Below are 23,968 nucleotides of genomic sequence, written 5' to 3'. Positions count from 1 at the left end.
GTTCTGACTTTTTGCAATTCATTATGCTTCAGTGTTTTTATCGAGCTCGTCAGCCCATTAAAAGATATTTTAGCTGATATTTATTTTTAGGACCAGGAGAGAGTGTGTGACACTGACCAATAGGAACAAACCTCATTATCTGGTAAATTTCATAATCATCCATAATATGAAAATAAGAGAAATTCCAAATGTTGTAGCTTTCGAAATAGATATCTATCACAAGAGGTAGTGGGCTGAGGGAATTTTCTCACACAACAAATAACATTTAAAATACGTTTTCATACGTTAATAAACCGCTGAGCTCTGTGCTGTCCTTGGTTTCTCCAGTAGGCGGCGGTAAAGATTTAGTACAAGCTTGAACCGCCAGTAGAAGAAGAAATCCGTCTTCTCGCGAGGTTTCACTTAAAAATAACGCGGGACAGTGACGAGTCGGTTGATTCAAACAACAGCAAACAACCAGGAGAGGGTAAACAACGTTAAAATAGATGAAAGCTCTTAAAAAAAAAAAAAAAAAAACTAAAAAAAAAAACGACACTGTGTTCAGTAAAGCTCAGTTTGTAGAAGTAACACGGTGTTATTCGGTGGGAATTCAGCGGGTTACAAAAAGCCGCAGCTGCCGTTTGACTGTCGGTGAGCGTTAGTCGACTTCAGCGGACTGTTGGCTCGGTGTCGACATGGATCCCACGGAGGACTTGTCTGCTCGGGTCCTGCTGAAACATATTCTCAGCACCGAGCCTCCCAGGACTCCTATCACCGGCAGGTACTGTGTGTTTCCTGAGATGTAAACCCGCTAAGTCCAAATATGATCAATTAACTGACGCTCAGGAACTGATTGTGAGCTGGCGTCTTAACACCACACGCTGATGCAGAGGCAGTGGGTCAATTTTGTTTTATTATTTTTCTGAATGTTATAAATGACTTTGATTCCGTCATTAATCTAAATACAAGCTGTCTCGTCTTTTAGTGTGTCCCAGGGACCAAGAACCAGCGGGACCCGGCGCAGTGAGAGAATCCGAGAGAAAGATGTTCGGGCCCAAACCCCGCAGGACATCCTGAGGCGCAACCTGAAACACAGGATAAGCGAGGTGAGGAAGACGAGCCCAGTGTTTGCTGATTATGGGCATGATTTGAGTCTCTCAAACTTGACCTGTTTACCTTCTCTCTCTAGAGTATAACCAGAAAATCCCTGCCTCCTGGGAGGACTCCCTCAGCCGTGCTCAGAAAGACAAACATGCCGACCCCGACCTCGATGCTGTTTAATGATGGAGACACTCCTCGGCACATGCTTATGAACATCCTCCGGACAGGTGTGTGTGTGTGTCTGCCACTCATTGTTTGTTGTTTCAGATGTTTATTGTCCTTTTTAATCATATCTTTTGTCACATTTTTTTTTTAGAGCCTGCACAGACCCCTGTGGTTCATGAGAAAGGGCCGACAGGAGAATCGGAGCCACCCTCGGCCAACTCCACCATGACCACGATGTATCCTAGGTGAGCTGTGTGCGCGACAGGGTGGTCCTTGCATTTAGGGAGTCCCCTCAACAGTATTTTTTAGGAATTGTATTGATGTTGGTCGTAAGGAATCAACTTTTCTCATGTTCCCTGTTTGTGAAAGTCTGGCTAACTTAAGTCGTATAGGATAACAAGTTTATGTCTTCTTGACTTTCAGTATTGAGCTGACAAGGCTGGATCTGCCCGACATGACTATTGGCACCGCACCAAGCACTGCGAAGGGGCTGAGCAGGAAGAGACCATGTCAGATCATTAATGTCACGGCTTTTGAGAAACGACTTAAAGCTGGAGATGGTGAGGATAAAGCCACTCTTAATAGGCTCCAATGAGTTAAGATGTCTGACCAAGATTCTGTAGATGTTTGTTGTGGTGAATTTATACATTTACAATAGAGTTGTTCTCGGTTTGCTGCTACCAGAACAGGAAGATGATACGCATGAACATATGTGGGTTGTAAAAATGAACAGTTTTATAGTCCAGCTGGTGAATGCTTGTTCTTACAGATGCTGAGGAGGAAATTGGAAAATCGATAGACGACCATTCATCACTTTCTTTAAGGTAAATAGCATGAAAAACTTCAATGTCATGCTTTTCATTTATTTTCCTTACATGTAGAATATTGATTCTGATCAGGTCTTGAACCAATGATCAGATTTACCAGCGGAGCGACAAATGAACCCGTACCACGTTGTTCGTCCAACCTGTTTTTCAGTTCCACTTCACTGAGTCTTAAAACACCCTTTGTTGATGTTCGGACTGAGAAAAGAGGCCTCCAGAGAAGAGTTGCTAACCGTCGAAAAATCACAGAGGAAGAATTTGGCGCCGCTGTAAATAGATGGCAGATGGAAGGTAATCATTGTGATCAAAATACTCTTTGCAGTCTAAGCGGGGCGAAAAAGTGTACTAAATTTGGAGAGTGTTGTGGGCTATCTACAACTGCTGTCCTTAGTGTCACTGCTGATGCTCTGTTTTTGTCTCCCTCCCTGTCACCCAGGTGTGAGCAGATCTACGCCGGTAGACCAGGATCTCAGTGAGACCTCCGACTCCAAGGGCTTCACCTTGGGTCTGAGCAAACTCAGCGAACCGGATATCACCGCTGATATCGTCAACTGTAACACGGCTCTCTACGCCCAACCTGACGAATTTCCCTCCAACTTTTCAATTGCTGCGACTCAGGACAAACCCACCGTCATGGCGTCTCGGCATCAGAGGGAGGAGAAGACGGAAGCGGAGCAGAGCGAGCTGGTGAAAGACAAATCGATGTACGTGTTTCCAAGTGACGAAGGGATGGTGGCTGAAGCTCAAAGTGTCTCTGACTCTCAGTCGCAGGATGATGTTGATGGGACCGATGGAGCAGCTCACAGTCAATCTGAAGATGCTGCAGTCATGTCGGAAACTGAGAAAGGTGCAACTGAACCTCAGACTGGTGTCAGTGGTGATACAGCTGTGTCTAAAGGAGAGGACAACATGGTGGAAGTTCATATTGAAGAGGAAGGTGCAGTTCATTCCCACATTGAAGAGGATGTTGAAGTAGGTTTTCAGTCTGAGGAAGAGGAGGTTGCACCAGATTCTCAAACCGAAGAAGAAGAAAAAGAAGAAGAGGAGGAGGAGGAGGAAGAGGAAGGTGTAATTGAATCTCAGACTAGTGTGAGGGGTGATACAGCCGAGTCTGAAGAAGAGGAGAATATGGTGGAAGGTCAAAATGAAGAGGTAGGTGCATTTGATGCCCAGTCTAAAGAGGATGTTGAAGCAGATTCTCAGTCTGACGAAGGGGAGGTCGCATCAGACTCTCAAACCGAAGAAGAGGAGAAGGAGGAAGGTGCAGGGCTATCGCAAACTGAGGAAGAGGCAGCTGATTTGCAATCTCAAGAGGATGTTGAAGCAGGGTCTCAATCTGAGGAAGATGAGGATGTGGCTGAGTCTCAGGACAAAGAAGACTGCGATGAGGAAGAGGAGGATTCAGAAGGTGTCTTGGAACAGATCATTCGAAGGACTCGGCGCTCTAAAGGTTCCCTCATTGTGCCTGTAACAGAGGCGGGGGAGGATTTGTCTGGCCCCACAGCGGCAGGTATGCTAATATTACTGAATCTGTCACTGGATAACAGGGATAAGATGTACCAGTATTTTTCAGTTTAAAAATTTTTCAATAACCGATTATTAGTTTTGCATGTTACAAAGGTCAAGCTCAAGTCTTCAAAAGATTTATTTTGTCCACCCAATAGACAAAAACCAGAAGACGCGTGATTCACATTTTGTTTTCCAAGTTTCCTCTCCTCGGTTCTTTTTTTTCCCCTCCTTGTTTTCTTTTTGTTTGATTACCTTGTTTAATTTTTTCCTTTCCTTATCTCCTTTGCTCCTTGTTTCCTTTTCTTTGTTTCCTTATTTCCTTTTCCTGTTTTCCATGTGTCTTGCTTGTTTCCTTGTTTCCTCATCTTCTTCCCTTGTGTCCTTGTTTCCTTTCTTGTTTCTACAATTCCTTTCTGAGCTTCATTACCTTTTTTAATTTCCTTGTTTCCTTTCTTCTTCCCTTGTTCCCTATTTCCCATTTTCTGTTCTCTTTTTTTTTTTTTTTTTACTTTGTTTTATTTCCTTACAAGTTGAAACCAGTGAATGTTTTGCATTAAAATCGACGACAATGTCCCGTTGATTGGCTACTTAAGCAATTACAAACTATTTATTGGCAGTATCTGGGACAATACTGTGTTTTTACTGCCAGCAAACTATTAAGACAATAATTGTATATCATGACATATCCTTCGATTGTGATGAAATGAAACAAAAAGTAAACCGAGGGCTGGCCTGTGTGAGGAAAAGATTAATAACATCTAGAACCAGTTCTTTTCATGTGCATACTTGTGATGGTGTTTATATTTAGTATTTCTTGAGTCGTCTGGTTGATAATGAATGGCCATTTTTGGGTTCCTGTTTGTAGGATGGTCTGACTCCAAGACCAAAGCACACGGTGCGCTTGATTTCCGCAGCAGCCTGGAAATGGGAGACCATGAGAGCAGTAAGCCTCGTATTGCGGAGCCTGGCTCGGCTGAATACTCAACTCGAGGACCGGCCGACGCTTCTCGTGCGGAGAACGAGCCTGATGCTGACAAGGAGAACTTTCTCGTTCCGGAGGTGACGCACGATATTGAAGACAACGGGCGCCTGAGTGACACTTCACCCGAAGAAGCTCCTGAAGCTGAGCAGGAGGAAGAGTGGGATGATGAAGAGGATGGTGACGACAGTGAAGGTTAGTCTCTCTTCAAGTGTGCGTGTGCGCTTTTCACTTGAAAAATGCAGAATAGCAAAGTAAAACAATGGTACACATTTTATTTTCTAACCTCTTCAGATGTCCCCTGCGAGACTCCAGCATTTGTCAGAGAGAAAAGGTGCTTTTTTCAGCGTGATCCGCCGGCCTCACCTTCTGTCCTCAAAAATATTCGAGCAGGGCAAGTGGCACTTTCTACTACGCTGAAAAATCCATTTTTAGTACGCACACTACAATATAATTCAATTTGATCATGTAGGTTTCATCAAATTCGGTGTTTCTGACGGTCTGTCTGCGTGTCTGTTTTACTACCAGTGGTACGAGTTCAGATTTACCTGCGGCTAAACCGAAGCAGGTGAGACAGAGGAAGAAGGGGCCACCCAAGAAGAAAGCCTGTCTTCCTAAGAGCTACCTGACGAGCGTCTTCAAGCACTTTGCCAAAACAAAGGTGTCTGCGGATGTCTACCCTGTCCTAAATGAGATGTAAGTAGCTTTAAAGGGCGTTGGGACAAATCAAGGAGTAACGGGACGGCAGGCTGAAAGGAAATGTTGTTCTGCCTTCTTTCGTTTTTAAGATCTCAGGCCTGTTTCACCCTCGATCGCACCCGGCATCTCTCTGTCATTGTGATTTGGTCACTGTTGAGGCAACTGATGTTTGTCTCCATGTTAACAGAATGGAAAAATTCTTCGACCGTCTGGCGGACGACTTGACGACGTATGCGACCCACGCAAAGAGAAAAACTATAGAGGTCGAGGACGCTGTGCTTCTGTTGAAACGGTACGTGTGCGTTGTGCGCTTGAGTGCTTTCAGTTTTAGGACAACATTGATGACTTTGTGATCAGAAGATATTAATGTGATTAAAAAAAAGATTTAAAAAAAACAAAGAGATAAGGAAAATGTGAAGGTGTCACACTGTGATTTTACAGTAAAAAGAAAGACATCTGTTTTATGGTGATAAACTCTGTCTGCCGTTTTTTGGGTCACTGAAATAACACCACCGCTCAGATATTGGAACATTTGTGGTGTCTGTGGAAATTTCTTTTAATAAAAAAATGTCATAAAATAGCTATTTCTCTGTCATACATTGTTTTCTTTGTGCTGGACTTACAGCGCCAACTCTTTATTTAGTGATGGATAAATAATGAGCTCCACAAACCTCAGCTCTCGGCCATCAAGCAGCTCATACTGTGGTGTCCAATACAGAGAAATAAATGCTGCACTGTACCGTACTGATCTCCAGATGGCAACATTGAGCTCCTTGTTTATCCTGACATTTCCCTCTTAATTGCACCACTCCTCTACTGTATGACAGCACGCATCTCGTCAGCATACATTATAAATTCTCTTGACGTTTTGTACTCGATTTCTTACATTTAACTTAACTGGTGTGTGTGTTTTCATTTTGCAGGCAGGGTTATGTGACTGACAAGGTGCCGGTGGAAGTGCTCATTGAAAAATATCTTCGTATGGAACAGCGAAAGCTCCTAATCCCCATCGCAACCAGCGGAAATGTCGTCGTCCCTCAAAAGCGGAGGTGAATCATTTATAAACAACGCCATTTAGTTTCCTCTGATTTCACCTCTTGGACTGCCAATTATTTTACTTAACACTGCAATTGGATAAACAACGCCTGTTAATCGGTGCATAACGGTTTCTGTAAATGGTATTTGTTAACATATTGAATTCTTTCTATCTATTTCTATTCTTTGTATAGTTTTGTTCTCTTATTATTTGTACTATACTGTGTGAGGGATGTGTGCGAGTATATATCCGTATGTAATGCAAGCATCGGTTTGTGGACTGCAGTGCTTTGCTATTGTTAATTAAGATTACTTGAGTACAAGTGTGAGTGATAATTTTTCATTTATCTTTGTTCTTGCTTTATTTCTTTACTTTCTTTTATCAAAAAAATAAAGACAGTTTTGTTAGATTTATCTACCAGCTTCAGTGGTATTACTTCCCTGGGTTAAAAAAAATATCTGTTGTACTTTACATTCATAGGAAAGCATTTAAAATGTACATCTACAGATGCAATTTTGATTTTTTTTTTTTTTTAAAGCAGGTGTAAATACTATTTTTATGAGATTTGGAAATGCAAAGGGGTTTGTAAGGTCCACCAGATGCAGCAACTTCATGACAGCAACTCGGTTAAACTGGTCCAAAGAGAATAAAAACGTCATCCAATGCTCAACATTATAAGTTTGTTCAGTTTCCGCCAAATACTTTCAACGTTTAGAGGTTAAAGATTTACTATCGCTATTTATTATCGCCGAGCTGATGAATCCAGAGATTTAATTATTACCACTTCTTGATTAAATTCAGCCTTCAGCAGTCGATATCCGTTAATCTCGGCTCGATTTGCTCTGCAGAGTAGATGATCTACTCCGCTGATTGAATTAGGATAGATTAGTCTACAACAGCGTGCCCTCATGAATGATGAAAGATAGATGTAACCTCTCTCTCGTATTCAATTTCCACCAGCGTACAAACGGGCAAAGAAAGGGGAAAAAAAAACCATGAATGAATGCAATTCACGGTCTTATAACCCGGGGGCTTGTGATTGTGAAATCACTCCGAGACAGCAGGGTGCGCTGTTTACCAGACGGGACGTCCCGACCTGCCAGCTTCACAGACAGCTAGCTAACAACAACAGAGGACCTCGGGACAACCAGCGTTTGCAATTGAACCCAACATTAAAGGTGAGTCCGTCGACGAGTGGAAAAAAAACAAAAAAAACACAAGCCGCCACGTAAGGGCTTAAAGACTTCAAACCGTACAACGGAAGCAGCTCCGTCGCGGTATTAATGGCTGTTTTCGCGGTGGTTTCCCCCCCCGACCTTTTTGTGTAGCTCAGGTTAGCTGCTACAAGGAACCGAGGCTAAAGTAGCTGCCGTGCTAATGGTTTTTGACTGTGTGGATTACCGACCAGGATTCAGGGACTTTCTCACAGCATCACACTGTCATTAATATTGTGTTTGGTTTGTTATCTTTACGAATAATTATCATTATTAAAGAATAATACAATTTCAGAGTCGGGACACCAGAGTCGATGATCTGTATTGTTTCGCAGGTTAAACAGACCTGCGTGAGAGTTTCACCTCCCAACATCATTTCCTAATATTCAAAGTTTATTACAGGGTCAACTTGAAAAGCAATCACGTTAAGTAGGTTTAAATTTGAATGAATAATAGATATCGGGACTGAAAGGACTCGTGTTCTCGGCCTTCATCATACTTTTTCATTAGTTTCCATTTAACTGTGATGGATCATTTAACGCAGCTGGTTTCTCCTTTTTTTTTTTTTTTTTTTTTTTTTAAAAAGTGATCATATTGTCGTGGTTTGTTTAATCAAGATGTGTTTAACCAAGATGTGTTTAACCAAGCTGCTCAGGACCCTGTTAGCTGACCAGAGAGGTGTGATTGTTTGGGTTGTGAATGATGGTGAGTGAAGTTCAGTGTTCAGATTTATGTATTGTTCCTTTTTTTTTTTTTAAATGTTTTTTTTTTTTTTTTAATTTGTATTGTGATAAGAAACCCTCCACCCCAGACAAACAAATAGGAAAACAACACGTGCTTCCACAGCCGAGACCTCTTAATCTATACTGTTCATGAGAAATCGGTGTTTGAAATAATCGAATAAAACTCTACAGATAGACTCGTTACGATGGTTTTTCATTTTGTTCATACCAAAATACACTTGTTACTTGCGGGGTAAAGACTTGTCTTTCTGAAGTTGCAGTTCTTTTATTTGTCATGTCTCTTTTTGCCGAGTCAAAAAATCTGCCACGCTGAAGACTTGGAAGTGGGGGTTTGGGGAATATGGACATTATTAAATATCACAGTATATCCAACTGAGTAAATTAATAAGTATTGCGACAATATTGTAAGATAGATGGATAGATGCTTTATTAATCCCTCAGAGGGAAATGTTTAAGTTACAGCAGCATGTACAGGGCCAAGCAATAAAAATGGCAATAATAAATAGAAAAAAAGTTAAATATGATTTTTTTTTTTTAAATGCGCATTCTATACAATGAAAATAGAATAATATAAACTAAACTAAAAAACAGTGCAATGAATTAAAAAACAAACAAACAAACAAGCAGTGCAATGGTGTCATTGCTGTGTGATGGACTTGGCGAGGGGTGAGTTATTGTACAGTCTGATCGCGGCGGGCAGGACTGATCTCCTGTATCAGTCCTTGTGACAGCGGAGCTGGACGAGTCTATTGGAGAAAGTGTCCCTGCAGTAGGTGGTGGAGAGGCTGGTCAGGATTATCCAATATGGATAATAATGTCTTCAGCGTCCTCCTCGCCACCACCTTTTCCAGGCTGTCCAGTTTGCAGCCGATGATGGAGCCGGCCTTCTTTAACCAGTTTGTTAAGTCTGTTGGTGTCTCCGGCTCCAATGCTGCTCCCCCAGCAGACTATAGCGACGTACGGCGCACTGGCAACAACAGACTGGATATCTAGGGATGACTACAACGAGAATCGTGGTAAATAATCATCAGTGATGTGGTTATAATGACCAACGGGGTTAATTGAAAAGAATTAAAAAGCCTTTTTTTTTTGGCCCTTCAAATCTTCTAAGCATTTCGGTCAGTGCCATAAAAGCACAAGTACCCAACCCAATTCAATTTACTGTAACGCGGCCTTTAGAATTTAGGGAAAGACGGCATCTTCGAATTTTATGATATCCAAAATCTAAGATGATATCTGGTCTGATACCATGATATAGCTATAGTATCAACATATTCCTCGGGCCTGCTTGAAATGGCCTTCAATGTAATTCAGTTAATCTTTTTGCCTCCCGTCCATAACTTGGTTTAGCCCGGTTTATCTTCAGTGAGATGACCCGCAGGAGAAATTGACCTTTTCAAACAGAAAACAAAGTGTAATCAGCAAGATGACAAACAACAGCGTAAATCCTAAATGGGTTTTCAACTTACCGATGCATGTGATTAAGTTTGTCTCTCATAAAAAGGAGTCCCGAAGCTTTGTTTCACCCCCAGTTGACAATGTAATACTAAATAATAAATGTTAAGGATAGTTTTTTTTTTTTTTTTTTTTTTTTTTTAAAGTTGGGCCGCCTGACATGTCTTAACAACATTACGTTAGTGAATAGTACGAGGACTAATTTAGACAATCTTAGCCATAAATTGCTTGGTGCCTTTTTGAATTGCAGACCAGACCAAATTATATTTACTTGGAGGGACTTCAATCAGGCTTTTGAGCGCTTGTTAGATTAGTTCCAACGCGGCATACTTTTCACTCTTACTTAAGAATTTGCTGCGCTCTATTCAGGTGAATCACGTCAGTTTCACTGGTTTGACTGTTGTTCAAAATAAGGCCTTGTTCTCAGGAATGTTACAGACTGAATTGGCCACTTTTTCAATTTCATTGTAAATACTGGACGGTTTAAGGACACTGTAACATCTTAACACTGGAAAAATGTCCTTTCTCACACGGGACATGAATATCTGATTCGATAACAGGTTTAAAAGCTTTAATAACTAAACTACTCGCAGTGTTTTTTTTTTTTTATATCCCGCGGGAGTATTTGCCCTTGGACGTCAACGCTGCGAGTGCCACCGTTGGTGGCAGTGTGAGCCAGGTGACTGGAGACATTAGATATGCATTGAGGTTCCTCCTCCCTTTAACCTCCCACGCCTGGTGGAGTGAGCAGGGTTTTAGTGGGGAAGTAGCGACAGGAGGTGACGCCTGGGTGCTAATGCTTTTTTTTTTTTTTGCCCTGTCAAATCCCCTTCAGTGTAATTGTGGGTCTGCACAAAGTCGGGGACGAGAGCGAGGCAAGCTGATCGCTGTAGCAAAATCAATAGTTCATACCTCTCTGAGATTGAGTTTTTAGGAAAGGAGGAGCACCATGACCAAGGGCAGAATATGAAATCGCTCCCGCAGAGGCCGAACGCGAGCTCTGCAATCGATCCCCGGTCCCTGTACCAATTATAGTTTTAAGGTTTGTCTGTGGCTTACTGCAGTCCTCAAAGACCAAAGCTTTGGAAACAGACATTGTGTTCACCGACACTTCGACAAGGGTTGCAGTTTTTTTTTTTTCTTTTCCCATCCACCCCTCGGAAATTGCCATCTGAAATGCCTCCATACCTCCGGTCTTTAATTTAGAGCCGAGATTGATTTCTCCTTTTTCCGGTCAGGGGAGTGAAATGTCAGGAAAATTGCAATGCGGTCATACCTGCCGCTGGATGTGTCAGATCTCCCGCAAGTATACGTTCATACATGTTGACGGCAATTTTACAGTGGGTACGGAAAGTATTCGGACCCCTTTAAATTTTTCACTCTTTGTTTCATTGCAGCCATTTGCTAAAATCAAAAAAGTTCATTTTATTTCTCATTAATGTACACTCAGCACCCCATCTTGACAGAAAAAAACAGAAATGTAGAAATTTGTGCAAATTTATTAAAAAAGAAAAACTGAAATATCACATGGTCATAAGTATTCAGACCCTTTGCTCAGTATTGAGTAGAATCACCCTTTTGAGCTAGTACAGCCATGAGTCTTCTTGGGAATGATGCAACAAGCTTTTCACACCTGGATTTGGGGATCCTCTGCCATTCTTCCTTGCAGATCCTCTCCAGTTCCGTCAGGTTGGATGGTGAACGTTGGTGGACAGCCATTTTCAGGTCTCTCCAGAGATGCTCAATTGGGTTTAGGTCAGGGCTCTGGCTGGGCCAGTCAAGAATGGTCACAGAGTTGTTCCGAAGCCACTCCTTTGTTATTTTAGCTGTGTGCTTAGGGTCATTGTCTTGTTGGAAAGTGAACCTTCGGCCCAGTCTGAGGTCCACAGCACTCTGGAAGAGGTTTTCTTCCAGGATATCTCTGTACTTGGCCGCATTCATCTTTCCTTCAATTGCAACCAGTCGTCCTGTCCCTGCAGCTGAAAAACACCCCCATAGCATGATGCTGCCACCACCATGTTTCACTGTTGGGATTGTATTGGGCAGGTGATGAGCAGTGCCTGGTTTTCTCCACACATACCGCTTAGAATTAACGCCAAAAAGTTCAATCTTGGTCTCATCAGACCAGAGAATCTTATTTCTCATAGTCTGGGAGTCCTTCATGTGTTTTTTGGCAAACTCTATGCAGGCTTTCATATGTCTTGCACTGAGGAGAGGCTTCCGTCGGGCCACTCTGCCATAAAGCCCCGACTGGTGGAGGGCTGCAGTGATAATTGACTTTGTGGAACTTTCTCCCATCTCCCTACTGCATCTCTGGAGCTCAGCCACAGTGATCTTTGGGTTCTTCTTTACCTCTCTCACCAAGGCTCTTCTCCCACGATTGCTCAGTTTGGCTGGACGGCCGGGTCTAGGAAGAGCTCTGGTCGTCCCAAACTTCTTCCATTTAAGGATTATGGAGGCCGCTGTGCTCTTAGGAACCTTGAGTGCTGCAGAAATTATTTTGTAACCTTGGCCAGATCTGTGCCTTGCCACAATTCTGTCTCTGAGCTCCTTGGACAGTTCCTTCGACCTCATGATTCTCATTTGCTCTGACATGCACTGTGAGCTGTAAGGTCTTATATAGACAGGTGTGTGTGCCTTTCCTAATCAAGTCCAATCAGTTTAATTAAACACAGCTGGACTCCAATGAAGGAGTAGAACCATCTCAAGGAGGATCAGAAGAAATGGACAGCATGTGAGTTAAATATGAGTGTCACAGCAAAGGGTCTGAATACTTATGACCATGTGATATTTCAGTTTTTCTTTTTTAATAAATTTGCACAAATTTCTACATTTCTGTTTTTTTTCTGTCAAGATGGGGTGCCGAGTGTACATTAATGAGAAATAAAATGAACTTTTTTGATTTTAGCAAATGGCTGCAATGAAACAAAGAGTGAAAAATTTAAAGGGGTCTGAATACTTTCCGTACCCACTGTAGACGCGTTACGTTTTTTTTTTGACCGACAGATCAGAAGTCTTTGTTCCCGTGGCCCTGACTCTTGGATTTCCTGCTTCTGGCTTTGTTACTGTGCTGTCTCGCTCTCAGTCAAATCTGTTCTAACAAGTCGGGCTCGGTGATAAAAGAGTTGCGTGATGTTGCTCAGCTGTGGGAACACGTCTGATCTCAAAGTTACTGGGTTATTGTGACCACTAATATCACCTTGAGTTGTTTCAGCCGTGCTTTAAAAGTTTGGTGCGTTACGGTGGAAAAGTCAAAACACTCGCTTTGCTTCTCTCTAAAATTGTGATTAATTAAAGGATTCACAATTTTGAATAGATTATTATTACTAGATATTTGTGATGGGTTTTGATTGCAGGTTTCCTTTTTCTTTTAAAAGCCTCGTCTCACCTTTTTACTCCGATGGTCGGAGACGGATAACTCGTGTATATTGGTGACAAGCGTGTTAATTGTTTGGGGGGGGGGAAGGAATTTCGGCTGAGGATGAATCACATTTCTTTGCGTTGACCTTTTCCTAAAGGTGATTCGTCTTTTGTTTTTTTTGAAACCAAATCATGTTTGATCTAAATATCTTTCAGAGTTAGGTTGTTGCAGCTTGTTTTTGTATTATTTCATGTTATTTACACGGCCCAATACGACAAATTTGCTTCTACCTGTACAGCATGCAACACCCTCTGTCCCGAAACCCTCCACCAACAAAACCGCAAAGATTACAACTCGGAGCTCAAAGGCCGACACGCGTTCGTATGTTTCACGATTATTGAAATGCCTTAAGTCTCTGTGTCGTAGCTTGACGAAGAGGAGCCGGCTGAAGTTCCGACGCAGCGTGCGTCTTCGTCTCGGTCCACTGCTGCCGGACCCGTATTTGATTTCTCTCTTTCTCTCTCGGGCCCCCGTTTGATTTTCTTTTGTCTCCATCTAACCTCTTTTGGTGGCAATTTATCTCGGCGAATGGTTCCTCGGACGGTGCTCCCGTCTTTCATTCGCCACCTGTTTTTCCATTCGGCTTCTCTATCACTTTACTTTTTCATTTTCTCTCTCCGTCCCTCCTTCCTTTTATCTTCTTCTACCTCCATCTTACCAGTTGCCACCGGGGATCGAGAAGATTGGTTGGCTCTTCATTCATTGGGATTTTTTTTTTTTTTTTTTTTTTTTCAAAGACAGTCTTGATGCCGGACCGAGCTGCTGATATGCATTGTGCTGCGTTGGAGAGACTGAGGGGATATAATTGGAGCTTTAGATTACTTCAGTCACACAAGTATTATTCTTTTTTTTTTTTTTCCCTTTCGAGGTTGGGTATCTTTTATCTGCTTGGCTGATACAAAGAGGCCTTAAAAACAATCCCATTTTACATCATTGGACTCCTGAAATCTGTTCAGGTCTTTTGTAAAGTGTGCTGTGAATCCGGTTTTCAGTCTGTTCCGGCTCGAAAATTCACAAAGCCTCTTAGCAGCTTCGCTGTCAATGTATCACCTTCGTTCAGTGTAATCATCAGGAACAGAAAGCTCAGCTCGCAGCCGTCACAATTTGTTACACTGCGTTTTGACTCAAATTGAAGTTATGGATGAAGGGATAGAGACGTGTGTGTGTGCGTGAGAAATGTAGCGACTGATGGAGAAGTGAAATATAATAAGATGCTGTATAGTGGGGGGGGGGGGAACGGCCACAGATTAAATGAGCGCCAGAAAGGAAACAAGAGTTGTGTCGTGTCGGTGTGATGGAGTGAACAAAATGAAGACGGTTTTGTTTTTGTCGAAAATCCTTTGAAAGTAGATTACCTGGACACTTCCAGGAGACGACGACAAAACGGCACCAAGGCATTTGGGAAATTGTTCTAGCGCGACAGACGTCTCTGTTCATGCTGCTAACGCGAGGTTGCGTAATATAATTCGGCAGCGAACCAAATGTCCCGTTTGCATCGGGTAATATTCACAGCCTTCATTCGAAGTTCCTTCTGTTGATGGCCGCCGGTGGCTGGAGTCATTCCCGGCACCCACCAGGGTCCGTAATCATAGTAATTATGTTTCTGTTTCGAATGAAATGAAAATGTTTGTTGCATTTCATGTGATCTTAAAATGTACGATTTAAATCACCAAAACGACAATTTTTGTCTCCCGATGTTGGTTTTTCAAGCCTGCACTTGGTGCCCGAGCGTGTTGTTTCACTAAACACGGACACTAAATCTTTACAAACAAATATACCGTAGAGTTCAAATTTTAAAAAGAGCTAAATAAATTCATAAAAACGGCTTCCCACGCATAATTATTGCATTTGCTGGGTACTGGTTTCAGCGGTGGATTAATCCACTGGTGCCTTTCATGAATATTTATGGAAACAGGACATTTTATGTTTGAATGACTCACTCATAACACCCGGTGCAACAAGTGTGATTCACTGATAGTTTTTTGTTGTTGTTGTTGTTGTTGTTGTAATTTCTGGATAACAATGGAGGACTGGAGGAGTAAGTTAAATCAGTCTTTGGCTACACCAGCAATATACTGTATGGTTCTTTTCATGGGATTAGATGGCAATAAAAAAGAATATATTTAAAGTACATTCAAATAATATCTATATATCCATTATAGAAAAATCTTATCGAATGTGGATTTCACATTTGTTGGAAATTTGTTGAGCAAGTTTAAGGTCAGTCATGCCAGATAGTTTAAATTAGACTTGCGACGATTCGTCGATAAATCAAGTAGGTGATCGACAGAAAATGAATCAACAATTTTGATAACTGATTCGTTGTTTTGAGTCATTTGCTTAAATGAAAATATGCAAAGATTCTCAGATAACAAGCTTCCTAAATGTGAATATTTTCTGGTTTCTTTCGACCTCCTTGATAACAAGATGAATAACTTTTTGTCAGGAAAAAAAAACAAGACATTTTAGGCTTCTTTGGCTTTTGCAAAAACTGGTCCACATTTGTTCTGCATTTTCTGACATTTTACAGACCAAACAACTAAAGGATTACACGATAAAATAATCAACAGATTAATCTGTAAAAAATAATTGTTGATTGCAGCCCTAGTTTAAATGACTTATTTCAAGGACTGTCCACTCTACGACAACCATCCCGCCAACCCATTTGGGAAATTTAAACAATTATCACAACTTTATTTGACTTGTTTATTTCAAAGCAAATCCTAAAGGATTCCGCATTTAAAAAAAAAAAGAAATTTCTGTATGCAAATGTATAAAGTTCTCATTGATTTTGAATCATTCGAATGCGGTTCCGCCTTGGATTTTACATCGTTGCAGCTCGGTGTGTTTTATGGACAATAAAATGCTTTGTGGCATCGAATGGTCCCTGCTGACCAGTTTTCTGCTCTCAAAGTGATCATCGTTGTTGAATAGCCTCTACATGAGGACAGAGTTAGTTTGTGTGTGTGTGTGTGTTTGTGTTTTTGTAATTGTGCTTCACTAATGTGCGTGGCTTTTTAGACTTGAAGGTCATTTGGGAACTCGGGATTTGGCCGGTGACTCAGAAACCCCTTCTTCGCAGCCCAAGGAGGCAGCTTGTTTATTTACAGTACCGTTTTGAGACTTAATTGCAATTGCAGCAGCTATTGATCTCGGAACAGGCACGGGCCATCGATCTCCTGCTGCCCCCCCCCCCCCCACCACACATACACACACTCCCCCATTCCCCCCCCCCCCCCCCCCCCCCCCCCCCCCCACACACACACAGTGCGTCAGGGACAAGTCAGCCCCAACACGACAACCCTCAGTAGCAGGCAGTGTGGCCGCATGAATTAAATGATATCGAGTCTTCCCTGGAATAATGAAGATACAGTGCCCGCGTGTTGCATGAGAATGAGCCGTTGCTCTTGTCTCCACAAGTGTTTGTCTGCGTGGCGCGCGTGATTGGCGGCCTCTGTGTCAGAAGAATGCGCCGCGGGGACGACGAACACAGTTTTCAAGGAACTTCAAGGAGACGGGGTTTTAATTGCGGCCCGGCCAATTAATCACGCTCACGTTTGTCTGTTTGCAGGGGGCGAGCTGCTTCCATCTGGCGGGCACCGATGCAGATGGACGTCAGGGCTGAACACTGACGAGTGGAAGTGACAGATTCCTCCTCCTCTTCCTCACCCTCTTGCCCCCAACACCGTCTGTCACGCTGGCAATGTCAAGAGTCCCGAGTCCCCCTCCCCCTGCGGAAATGTCCAGCGGGCCTGTGGCCGAGAGCTGGTGCTACACACAGGTAAAACCACCGCATGCGTGCGAACTGTTGCCTCGGTAACATATCCGCCCGAGTTTTGCTGAATTTCTTCTTTCCCCCCCCCCCCCCCCCCCCTTTCCCAGATCAAAGTGGTGAAGTTCTCTTACATGTGGACCATCAACAATTTCAGCTTCTGTCGTGAGGAGATGGGGGAGGTCATCAAGAGCTCCACCTTCTCTTCTGGTGCCAATGATAAACTGAAATGGTGCGTTCGCAGGAAATGGACTGATTGGGAAACCCCAAGACAATCCCGCCCTGTTAAAGTGAAACGCACACTCGGCAATTTAGTGAAGAAAGTCGTTTTAATGTTCTTCCAAACAATCACGCAAACATCCAACACCTAAACTCTTGCCGTGTTGTTGATCGTTCTTGTCGAGATCCTAAAAAGCCGGTCAGAAATTTTAACGGCGGAAGTTGTTTACCGCCAGTTCAACTTTTCGCTCGCCATCTTCAGCAGCAATTAAAAGGTTTTACGTTGAAAAATAACGGCGTACGTGTATCCCGAACATAATCAGAATAAGTGTCGTCTGGTACAGCTTTATAAAGGTCGTACCAAAGCGAGTGAAACATTTAAATATTTCCGCAAATCAATAAATTGGCCCGGTGCGTATCCTCTGCACAATCCTGCCATAACAACACAGTCGGGTTCGATTTCAATTGGTTTAATACATCAACCGTCTTCATCAGGAGTCTTTAAGTGTTCTGCCCTCCGTCACCGTCAGGTGTTTGCGGGTTAATCCCAAGGGTCTGGACGAGGAGAGCAAAGATTACCTGTCCCTCTACCTGCTGCTGGTCAGCTGTCCGAAGGCCGAGGTGCGCGCCAAGTTCAAGTTCTCCATCCTCAACGCCAAGGGAGAGGAGACCAAAGCCATGGGTGAGGACGACATACGAACGTAGACGGACGCGCGGAGGGGGTCGCTGAACGCGCGGACTGAACCCCCCCCCCCCTTTTTTTTTTGTGACTTCTGTGTGTCTGCAGAAAGCCAGAGGGCGTATCGCTTCGTTCAGGGAAAAGACTGGGGCTTTAAAAAGTTCATCCGGAGAGACTTCCTCCTCGATGAGGCCAACGGTCTCCTGCCCGACGACAAGCTCACGCTCTTCTGCGAGGTACGCCCGGACGCTCGGCCGACGCCCCTTTTCTCGTAACGTTGCGCGCCGCATTTCGCTGACTCTGCTTTCCCTTCAGGTGAGCGTGGTGCAGGACTCGGTCAACATATCCGGTCAGAACACCATGAACATGGTGAAGGTGCCCGACTGTCGGCTCGCGGACGAGCTGGGCGGCCTGTGGGAGAACTCGCGCTTCACGGACTGCTCGCTGTGCGTGGCCGGACAGGAGTTTCAGGCCCACAAAGCCATCCTGGCAGGTAGGACTCGGGACGGCGCCCGTTCGTACCGCCCCTTTTTTTTTTTTTGGTCTGGTTTCATTGCTTACCTTGTTGTCTAAGGGTGTAACTGACATGTTTCATGTTTTTGTTTTAGTTTGCCCCCCTTTTTTTTTTTTTTAGTTTGCCCTCTGACTGTAGCTTGATCCCTCAATTTCTGAACATGTTTCCTGTTCCTGCTCCGCAGCCCGTTCCCCGGTGTTCAGCGCCATGTTCGAACACGAGATGGAGGAGAAAAAAGGTGAGCCCGAGGTCCCGGAGCTTTTCTTACCCTTGGAAACGAATCCGTTTTGTTCCTCGGCGGTCTCCGACGCTCCGGTTCCTCCACTGCGCTGTCGAGGGTTTAAAGCGAGTGAAGGACTGTTTGCCGTCGGACGGCTGCGGCAGCGGAGCTGTTTGGTGAAAACTGAACGACGGCGCGCCTGAGAGGCGATTGTCCTGTCGTACTTGGGGGGTGTGGAGGTGGAGGGGGGGGTGAGGGGTCAGGGGTCAGCATTCATCCTTCACTGACAAAGCTGCAGAAGCAGAGAATTGCTTTTTTTTTTTTTTTTTTTTTTTTTTTTTTTTTTCCATTTCTGCACACGTGACTGTAAGAAATGAAATTGCAGGAGTCGTTGCCCAGATGTTTTTATTTGTTTATTTTTTTTATACCGCGGCCCATTTTTTTTTGGGCGCGGCAACCTTTTGTGGAACGTAAAACATTTCGCTCGGTAATTAACGTGTATTTAATGCGAACGGGAGGGAATGCGCAAGAAAAGCTGCAGTGAGGCGAAGCAAAAATATTCTACATATTATTAGTACTAATCGCAGCTGTTGAAATCCCATCCAAAACATAAGACTCTCTTACTTTTCACAAACAAATCACAGAATCCAAACTAAAGTGAAACCAGGCGAACTGTTTTTAGGCCTTTGATCCTTGGAGTGATGTCACACAGGGAATTCACAGACATTTTTTTTTTTTTTTACAAATGAATTTTCAAAACTTTCCATAATATTTGACCCCATTTCTATGACTTTATTTACTCTTAAGTAGTTATAAAAAATAGAAAGGCCTAAATTATGATTTCGCAGGGAGCGATAACGAGGCTGTTGCTCTGGTGTGCTGTACCCTAAAACAGGCGGCGTATTAGAAATGGAAATACGTCGCTTTTGTGTTCACGCTCGCAGCAGACTCGGCCTGGTAGGGTTACAGTATTTGAATAAAAATGCATTTCCCAAACAAAGTACTCAACGCTGCACAATTCTGAGCCGAAGTTATTTATTCACAAATCCGTACGTATCGGGATGTTAAAAAAAAAAAAAAAAAAAATGGCTGCTCTTTTCATGGTGTTCTGCAAAGACGCAGAAAAACGGAAAGAATGCGGTGAAGTCGAAGCCGGTGCTGTTGTGAAATCCTTTTAACCCTTTTAATCTCCGTCTCTCCTGTGTCTCGTCAGAACCGCGTGGAAATTAACGATGTGGAGCCGGAGGTTTTCAAAGAGATGATGTGCTTCATTTACACAGACAAGGCTCCCAACCTGGACAAGATGGCCGACGACTTGCTCGCAGCCGCCGACAAGGTAGTGTGAAAACCTGAACTGTGCGGACGCGTTCGGGAAGGATCGGGTACCGGCTCGCAACGCGGCGCCTCGTTTACTTTTCCATGAAACGCGCTCGGGGGGCTCGTACCCCCCCCCCCCCCCCCCCCCCCCCCCCCCGCGTTTTGCGTCCCTCTCGGTTGAGCCGGCCAAGGCCCGACCCGCGAGGCCGGAACTCCCTCCGGCCGAGTTCCCGTTGGCTCCCTGCGCGCGATAATGGGATGAAATACAATCATCATGCAGCTCTTGTTGACTTAACGGATGTTTATTGGACTGAATAAATCCTGTTTATTAAAAAAAAACAAAAAACGATTACAGATTCGTAAGGCTCCGAAAACTAAATTCAACGTTTTACAGCTACTGTTTTTCCCGATGATTGTGTGTGAGGTGGGGGGGGGAAGAGGGGGAGGGAGCACGCCACTCGCTACGCTCCAAACTCCACGCCAGCTCAGCACCGTTACGACCTCATCGGTGTTTGAGGACATAACTGTGCAGAGATCCGCAGCTCCGTCTGTCTGTCTTTTAGTAATGCGTCCGTCATTAGACAAAGACACGTTTCATGAATTAGGATATTGCGGATTGTCATGACCGTCTCGGCTTTTTTTTTTTTTTTTTTTTTTTTTTTTTTTAAAAAAAGGTCTCAAAGTCCGACGGGAGACAAAATTTTTTATTTTATGGTCCTCTTGTTTGTAGCTTAAAAAAAACTGGATACATTCATCCGCGTTAGAAGTGTGACCTCACGGACGACCGGGGGGGGGGTGGGGGGGGGGCAGACGGCGCATTTCTTTTTGAGCGCCGCGATAATCTTTGCGAACACAACCTGAACTGTCACAGCAGATGCCGCGTGAATACTGATGAAGAATAAATAAAAAAATAAATAAATAAAAACGTACGTATGTGCTTGCGCCCCATCTCTTTCAGTACGCCCTGGAGAGACTGAAGGTCATGTGCGAGGACGCGCTCTGCACCAGTCTGTCGGTGGAAAACGCTGCCGAGATCCTCATCCTGGCCGACCTGCACAGCGCCGACCAGCTCAAAACGCAGGCCGTCGACTTCATCAACTAGTGAGTTCACGCGCAGCGAAGAGCCCGTCGTCGCATCCGATCGGGTTTCCGGCCCCTTTTCCGCACACTCGCCGATCCTCGGAAGTCAACCGTACATTTCGCCTCTTAGTTCGTTTCCAACCTCCTCCTTCCTCGTCCCAGGGACTCAGTCTCTGCCTCTCGCCTCCTCCTCTCTCTCTCTTTTTTTTTTTTTTACATAAACTCAAAACAAAACATTTTTCACAAGCAGTTCACGACAACATACACTTTCACCCCCCCCCAGGAAAGAGGCCTATATGTTCAAGACAGAATTTTTTTTACTTTTTTTTTTTTTATAATCAAACCTTAAGTAATCTGTAGTTCAGTTTGGTGTCGTAATGCGCTGCGGTAACCGGCTGAGGATTCCCTGTGTGCAGACACCTGGTTGGCATCTTAATGACCGCCCGCGTTTAGGGAGCATTAATAATATGTGACGTTTACCAGTAGTCTGCTTGTGAGGCATTTCCAGGACGTCTTGTCAATTGCAGCTGCAGATATTTAACCCGGGATCCACCCTCTCCCTCTAAACTGCGACGGGATGAGCGCGCAATCGAATGATTGACGGGTGAATTGAAGTCGAATTGAGAGAGCGGGGTTCACGCTTACACACCTAGGAACTTTTAGACAACCCATAATAATAATAATAATAATTAAAAAAAAAAAAAGAACTTTTGTTTTAAACTAATTTTATCTCGTACTCCGGTTTATGCAGCGACGAAGACACTAATCATGAAATCAATCGCCCCTGTATATTTATTTGTTTGTACAAACCAAAGTTTCCTGAACTAATTTGCGTTTGTTTTTTGTTTGTTTTTTTTGCTTCTCCGTTTCTCTTCCCCTCGCATCTCATCCCGCAGCCATGCGGCCGAGGTGATGGAGACGGCGGGCTGGAAGTCCATGGTCGCGTCTCATCCGCACCTGGTGGCCGAAGCGTACCGCTCCCTCGCTTCTGCCCAGTGCCCTTTCCTCGGACCCCCACGCAAGCGCCTCAAACAATCCTAACAGCCTCGCAGCAAGTCGTCCCACGCGCGCGCACGCACACACACACACACACACACGTGCGCATACACAAACACACAAAAAGAAAACACACACAGAAACCCCCCCCCCCCCCCCTCCCTCCCCCGAAACACACAGGTACAACCTTTCCCACTTTGCTGTTACTTGCTACACTACCTTACAGCCTACCCTGAATCTCCCTCTTCTGCCCCATCAAGAACCTGCTGTATTTTAGTCTCTTCTAAAGATGGAGCGAAGAAGAAGAAAGAGGAGAAGGAGGAAGAGGAGCAGATGGATGAGAGGGACGGGTGGGCTCGTGAAGTGGATGTTTGTTGTTTACAAAAAAAAACAAAAAAAAACACACAAAAAAACAAAAAAACACAACACCCTCCCCTTTCTCCTCGGGCCCCGGCTCAGCGAGGTCTGACATTGTGCTCTTTCTCTGTGTGTGAAACCTAAATCCTTCGACATCCTACTTTGGAATCCGTTCGGGGAGGAAGAACTGGACACATTAACCCAAGAAGAGCCAACTGTCTGGAAATTCGGAGGCCTGAAGGACTTCCGCAGATAAAGTCTTTTAAGTATCCATTTTTATCGTAAGGCTTCTTTTCGCTCTGTTCTCAGTGTTTAGAGTAGAGCAGCCGGAGAAGTGCCCAAAGTAAAGGAGACGTGGGTCCGTCAGGGACTAAAGCAGAAGGTGAAATGAGACTGTTAGTCACAAACTAAAAGCCCCCCCCCCCCCCAAACCCAAGAAACACAACCAAGGGCTAGTAAAAAAAAATATTAAAAAAAAAAAAAAAAGCAGATATGGGACAAAATCATCAAAATATTTTTCCCAAAGAAAGTTGGGGAAACATTGCACTAAAGTCAGAAGTTACTCGTCGTCAACCCTTACCAGCAGTGAAGTAGAAATACTGTAGGCAAGCACACACTGAGGCAAGCTTCATGGACCGAAGACCCAGCTGGACCACCAAGAACAAGAACCCTTTAAGAAGATTTATCAGCAAGCGACAAAAGCAACATGTGTACTCCTGTATAGAACTCTTCAAGCTTCATCTGCGTCCGTTTTCATTTTTTATTTTTTTTTAAATGGCAGGAAAAACAAACAAAAACAACATAAAGAGGATACAGAAAATAGCAACACACAACTGGATGTCACTCTTGGGGGAAATTGTATTTTGTGCGCCGATCTGTCTTTGTATGCCCTTGGGAGAAAATAATGTCAAAGGTGTCAACAGACAAACAAAGGGAGGGAGTAAACGTCAAGAAATGGTTACAAATTAACATTAGGATTCAATCAGGCATGTGGATGTTCTTTTATGACGGATTTCGTATTTGTTTTTGTTTTGTTTTGTTTTTTTCTTTTCCTCAGAAGTGTCATTTCTATTTTTTTCATAGGAATTTGTACAGACACCAGTGTTTTTTGAAGCTGTGTAAAACGAGCATTTTCAACGGGGAAATAAGAAAAAAGTGGACAGATCTTTTTTTTCTTTGCAGGCATGAAGACTGAAGGGAAATTGAAATTGAAATGAACACGTTTTAATGTTCAGAATAGACGTAATGTGAAAAAAAAAATGCACACCAAGGCATACCACATTAAAAACATTTGAAGTTATCATTTTTGACCTTGTGGAAAATGGTAATTCATAGAAGGAACCATTGTTGTTTCTTTCCTGTAGATATCGCCGATATGAGAAGTGACACTTAGCTGTTGCCATTTTTTTGTTCCCAACAGAATAAACCACAACTATTTTGTATTGAATGCAATGAAAACGTTGCCCGAGTATTTTTGTATGAATTATGTGCAATGTTGGTGTTCGCTGTCGCATGAAACCAAAAAAACCCAGAAATGAATGAGGAGACTGTATAGAAGTAGGGTTTTATTGCATGTATCAATTATTTTGTAAGGGTCAGAGCAGGTTTTGAAATTATGCAAGAGTTTGGTTTCACTCCTTCGACGGCAGCCTTAAACTGGTGTTACACGAAACTGAATGTCCCTAAATG

The 23,968-nt window shown here is 43.6% G+C and overlaps 2 protein-coding genes across 2 annotated transcripts; both read left to right on the top strand.

The window, feature by feature from the left end:
* Positions 1 to 421: 421 nt before the first annotated feature.
* On the top strand, positions 422 to 6,705 carry cenpt (centromere protein T). The gene is made up of 13 exons (XM_069155325.1): positions 422 to 760; positions 965 to 1,085; positions 1,169 to 1,307; positions 1,397 to 1,490; positions 1,669 to 1,805; positions 2,015 to 2,069; positions 2,224 to 2,360; positions 2,506 to 3,579; positions 4,444 to 4,752; positions 4,852 to 4,951; positions 5,086 to 5,253; positions 5,444 to 5,548; positions 6,180 to 6,705. Exons 1-13 carry the CDS (start codon positions 675 to 677, stop codon positions 6,307 to 6,309), a joined length of 2,655 nt encoding a protein of 884 aa, XP_069011426.1. The 5' UTR covers positions 422 to 674; the 3' UTR covers positions 6,310 to 6,705.
* A 701-nt stretch (positions 6,706 to 7,406) lies between these two features.
* On the top strand, positions 7,407 to 23,234 carry LOC138201975 (speckle-type POZ protein). Its single transcript, XM_069155601.1, has 10 exons — positions 7,407 to 7,470; positions 16,697 to 16,906; positions 17,008 to 17,129; positions 17,647 to 17,798; positions 17,904 to 18,031; positions 18,111 to 18,288; positions 18,494 to 18,558; positions 19,743 to 19,865; positions 20,805 to 20,947; positions 21,823 to 23,234. Exons 2-10 carry the CDS (start codon positions 16,829 to 16,831, stop codon positions 21,965 to 21,967), a joined length of 1,134 nt encoding a protein of 377 aa, XP_069011702.1. The 5' UTR covers positions 7,407 to 7,470; positions 16,697 to 16,828; the 3' UTR covers positions 21,968 to 23,234.
* The last annotated feature ends 734 nt before the right edge of the window (positions 23,235 to 23,968 follow it).

The sequence above is a fragment of the Embiotoca jacksoni genome, unplaced genomic scaffold, assembly GCF_022577435.1.
Source record: "Embiotoca jacksoni isolate LCO1_2020_lvr unplaced genomic scaffold, fEmbJac1.0.p SCAF_20, whole genome shotgun sequence".
NCBI lineage: Eukaryota > Metazoa > Chordata > Actinopteri > Embiotocidae > Embiotoca > Embiotoca jacksoni.
The sequence above is the reverse complement of the archived record's forward strand: the minus strand, read 5'-3'. Positions and strand labels throughout refer to the sequence as shown.

Excerpts from the sequence above, each read along its gene's own strand:
- LOC138201975 (XM_069155601.1), top strand. The coding sequence starts at position 16,829 with ATGTCAAGAGTCCCGAGTCCCCCTCCCCCTGCGGAAATGTCCAGCGGG. Across the intron at positions 18,289-18,493 it reads CCACAAAGCCATCCTGGCAG|CCCGTTCCCCGGTGTTCAGC; the intron begins GTAGGACTCGGG and ends CCTGCTCCGCAG. Across the intron at positions 19,866-20,804 it reads TGCTCGCAGCCGCCGACAAG|TACGCCCTGGAGAGACTGAA; the intron begins GTAGTGTGAAAA and ends CATCTCTTTCAG.
- cenpt (XM_069155325.1), top strand. The coding sequence starts at position 675 with ATGGATCCCACGGAGGACTTGTCTGCTCGGGTCCTGCTGAAACATATT. Across the intron at positions 4,753-4,851 it reads GGATGGTGACGACAGTGAAG|ATGTCCCCTGCGAGACTCCA; the intron begins GTTAGTCTCTCT and ends TAACCTCTTCAG. Across the intron at positions 4,952-5,085 it reads CTCAAAAATATTCGAGCAGG|TGGTACGAGTTCAGATTTAC; the intron begins GCAAGTGGCACT and ends TTTTACTACCAG.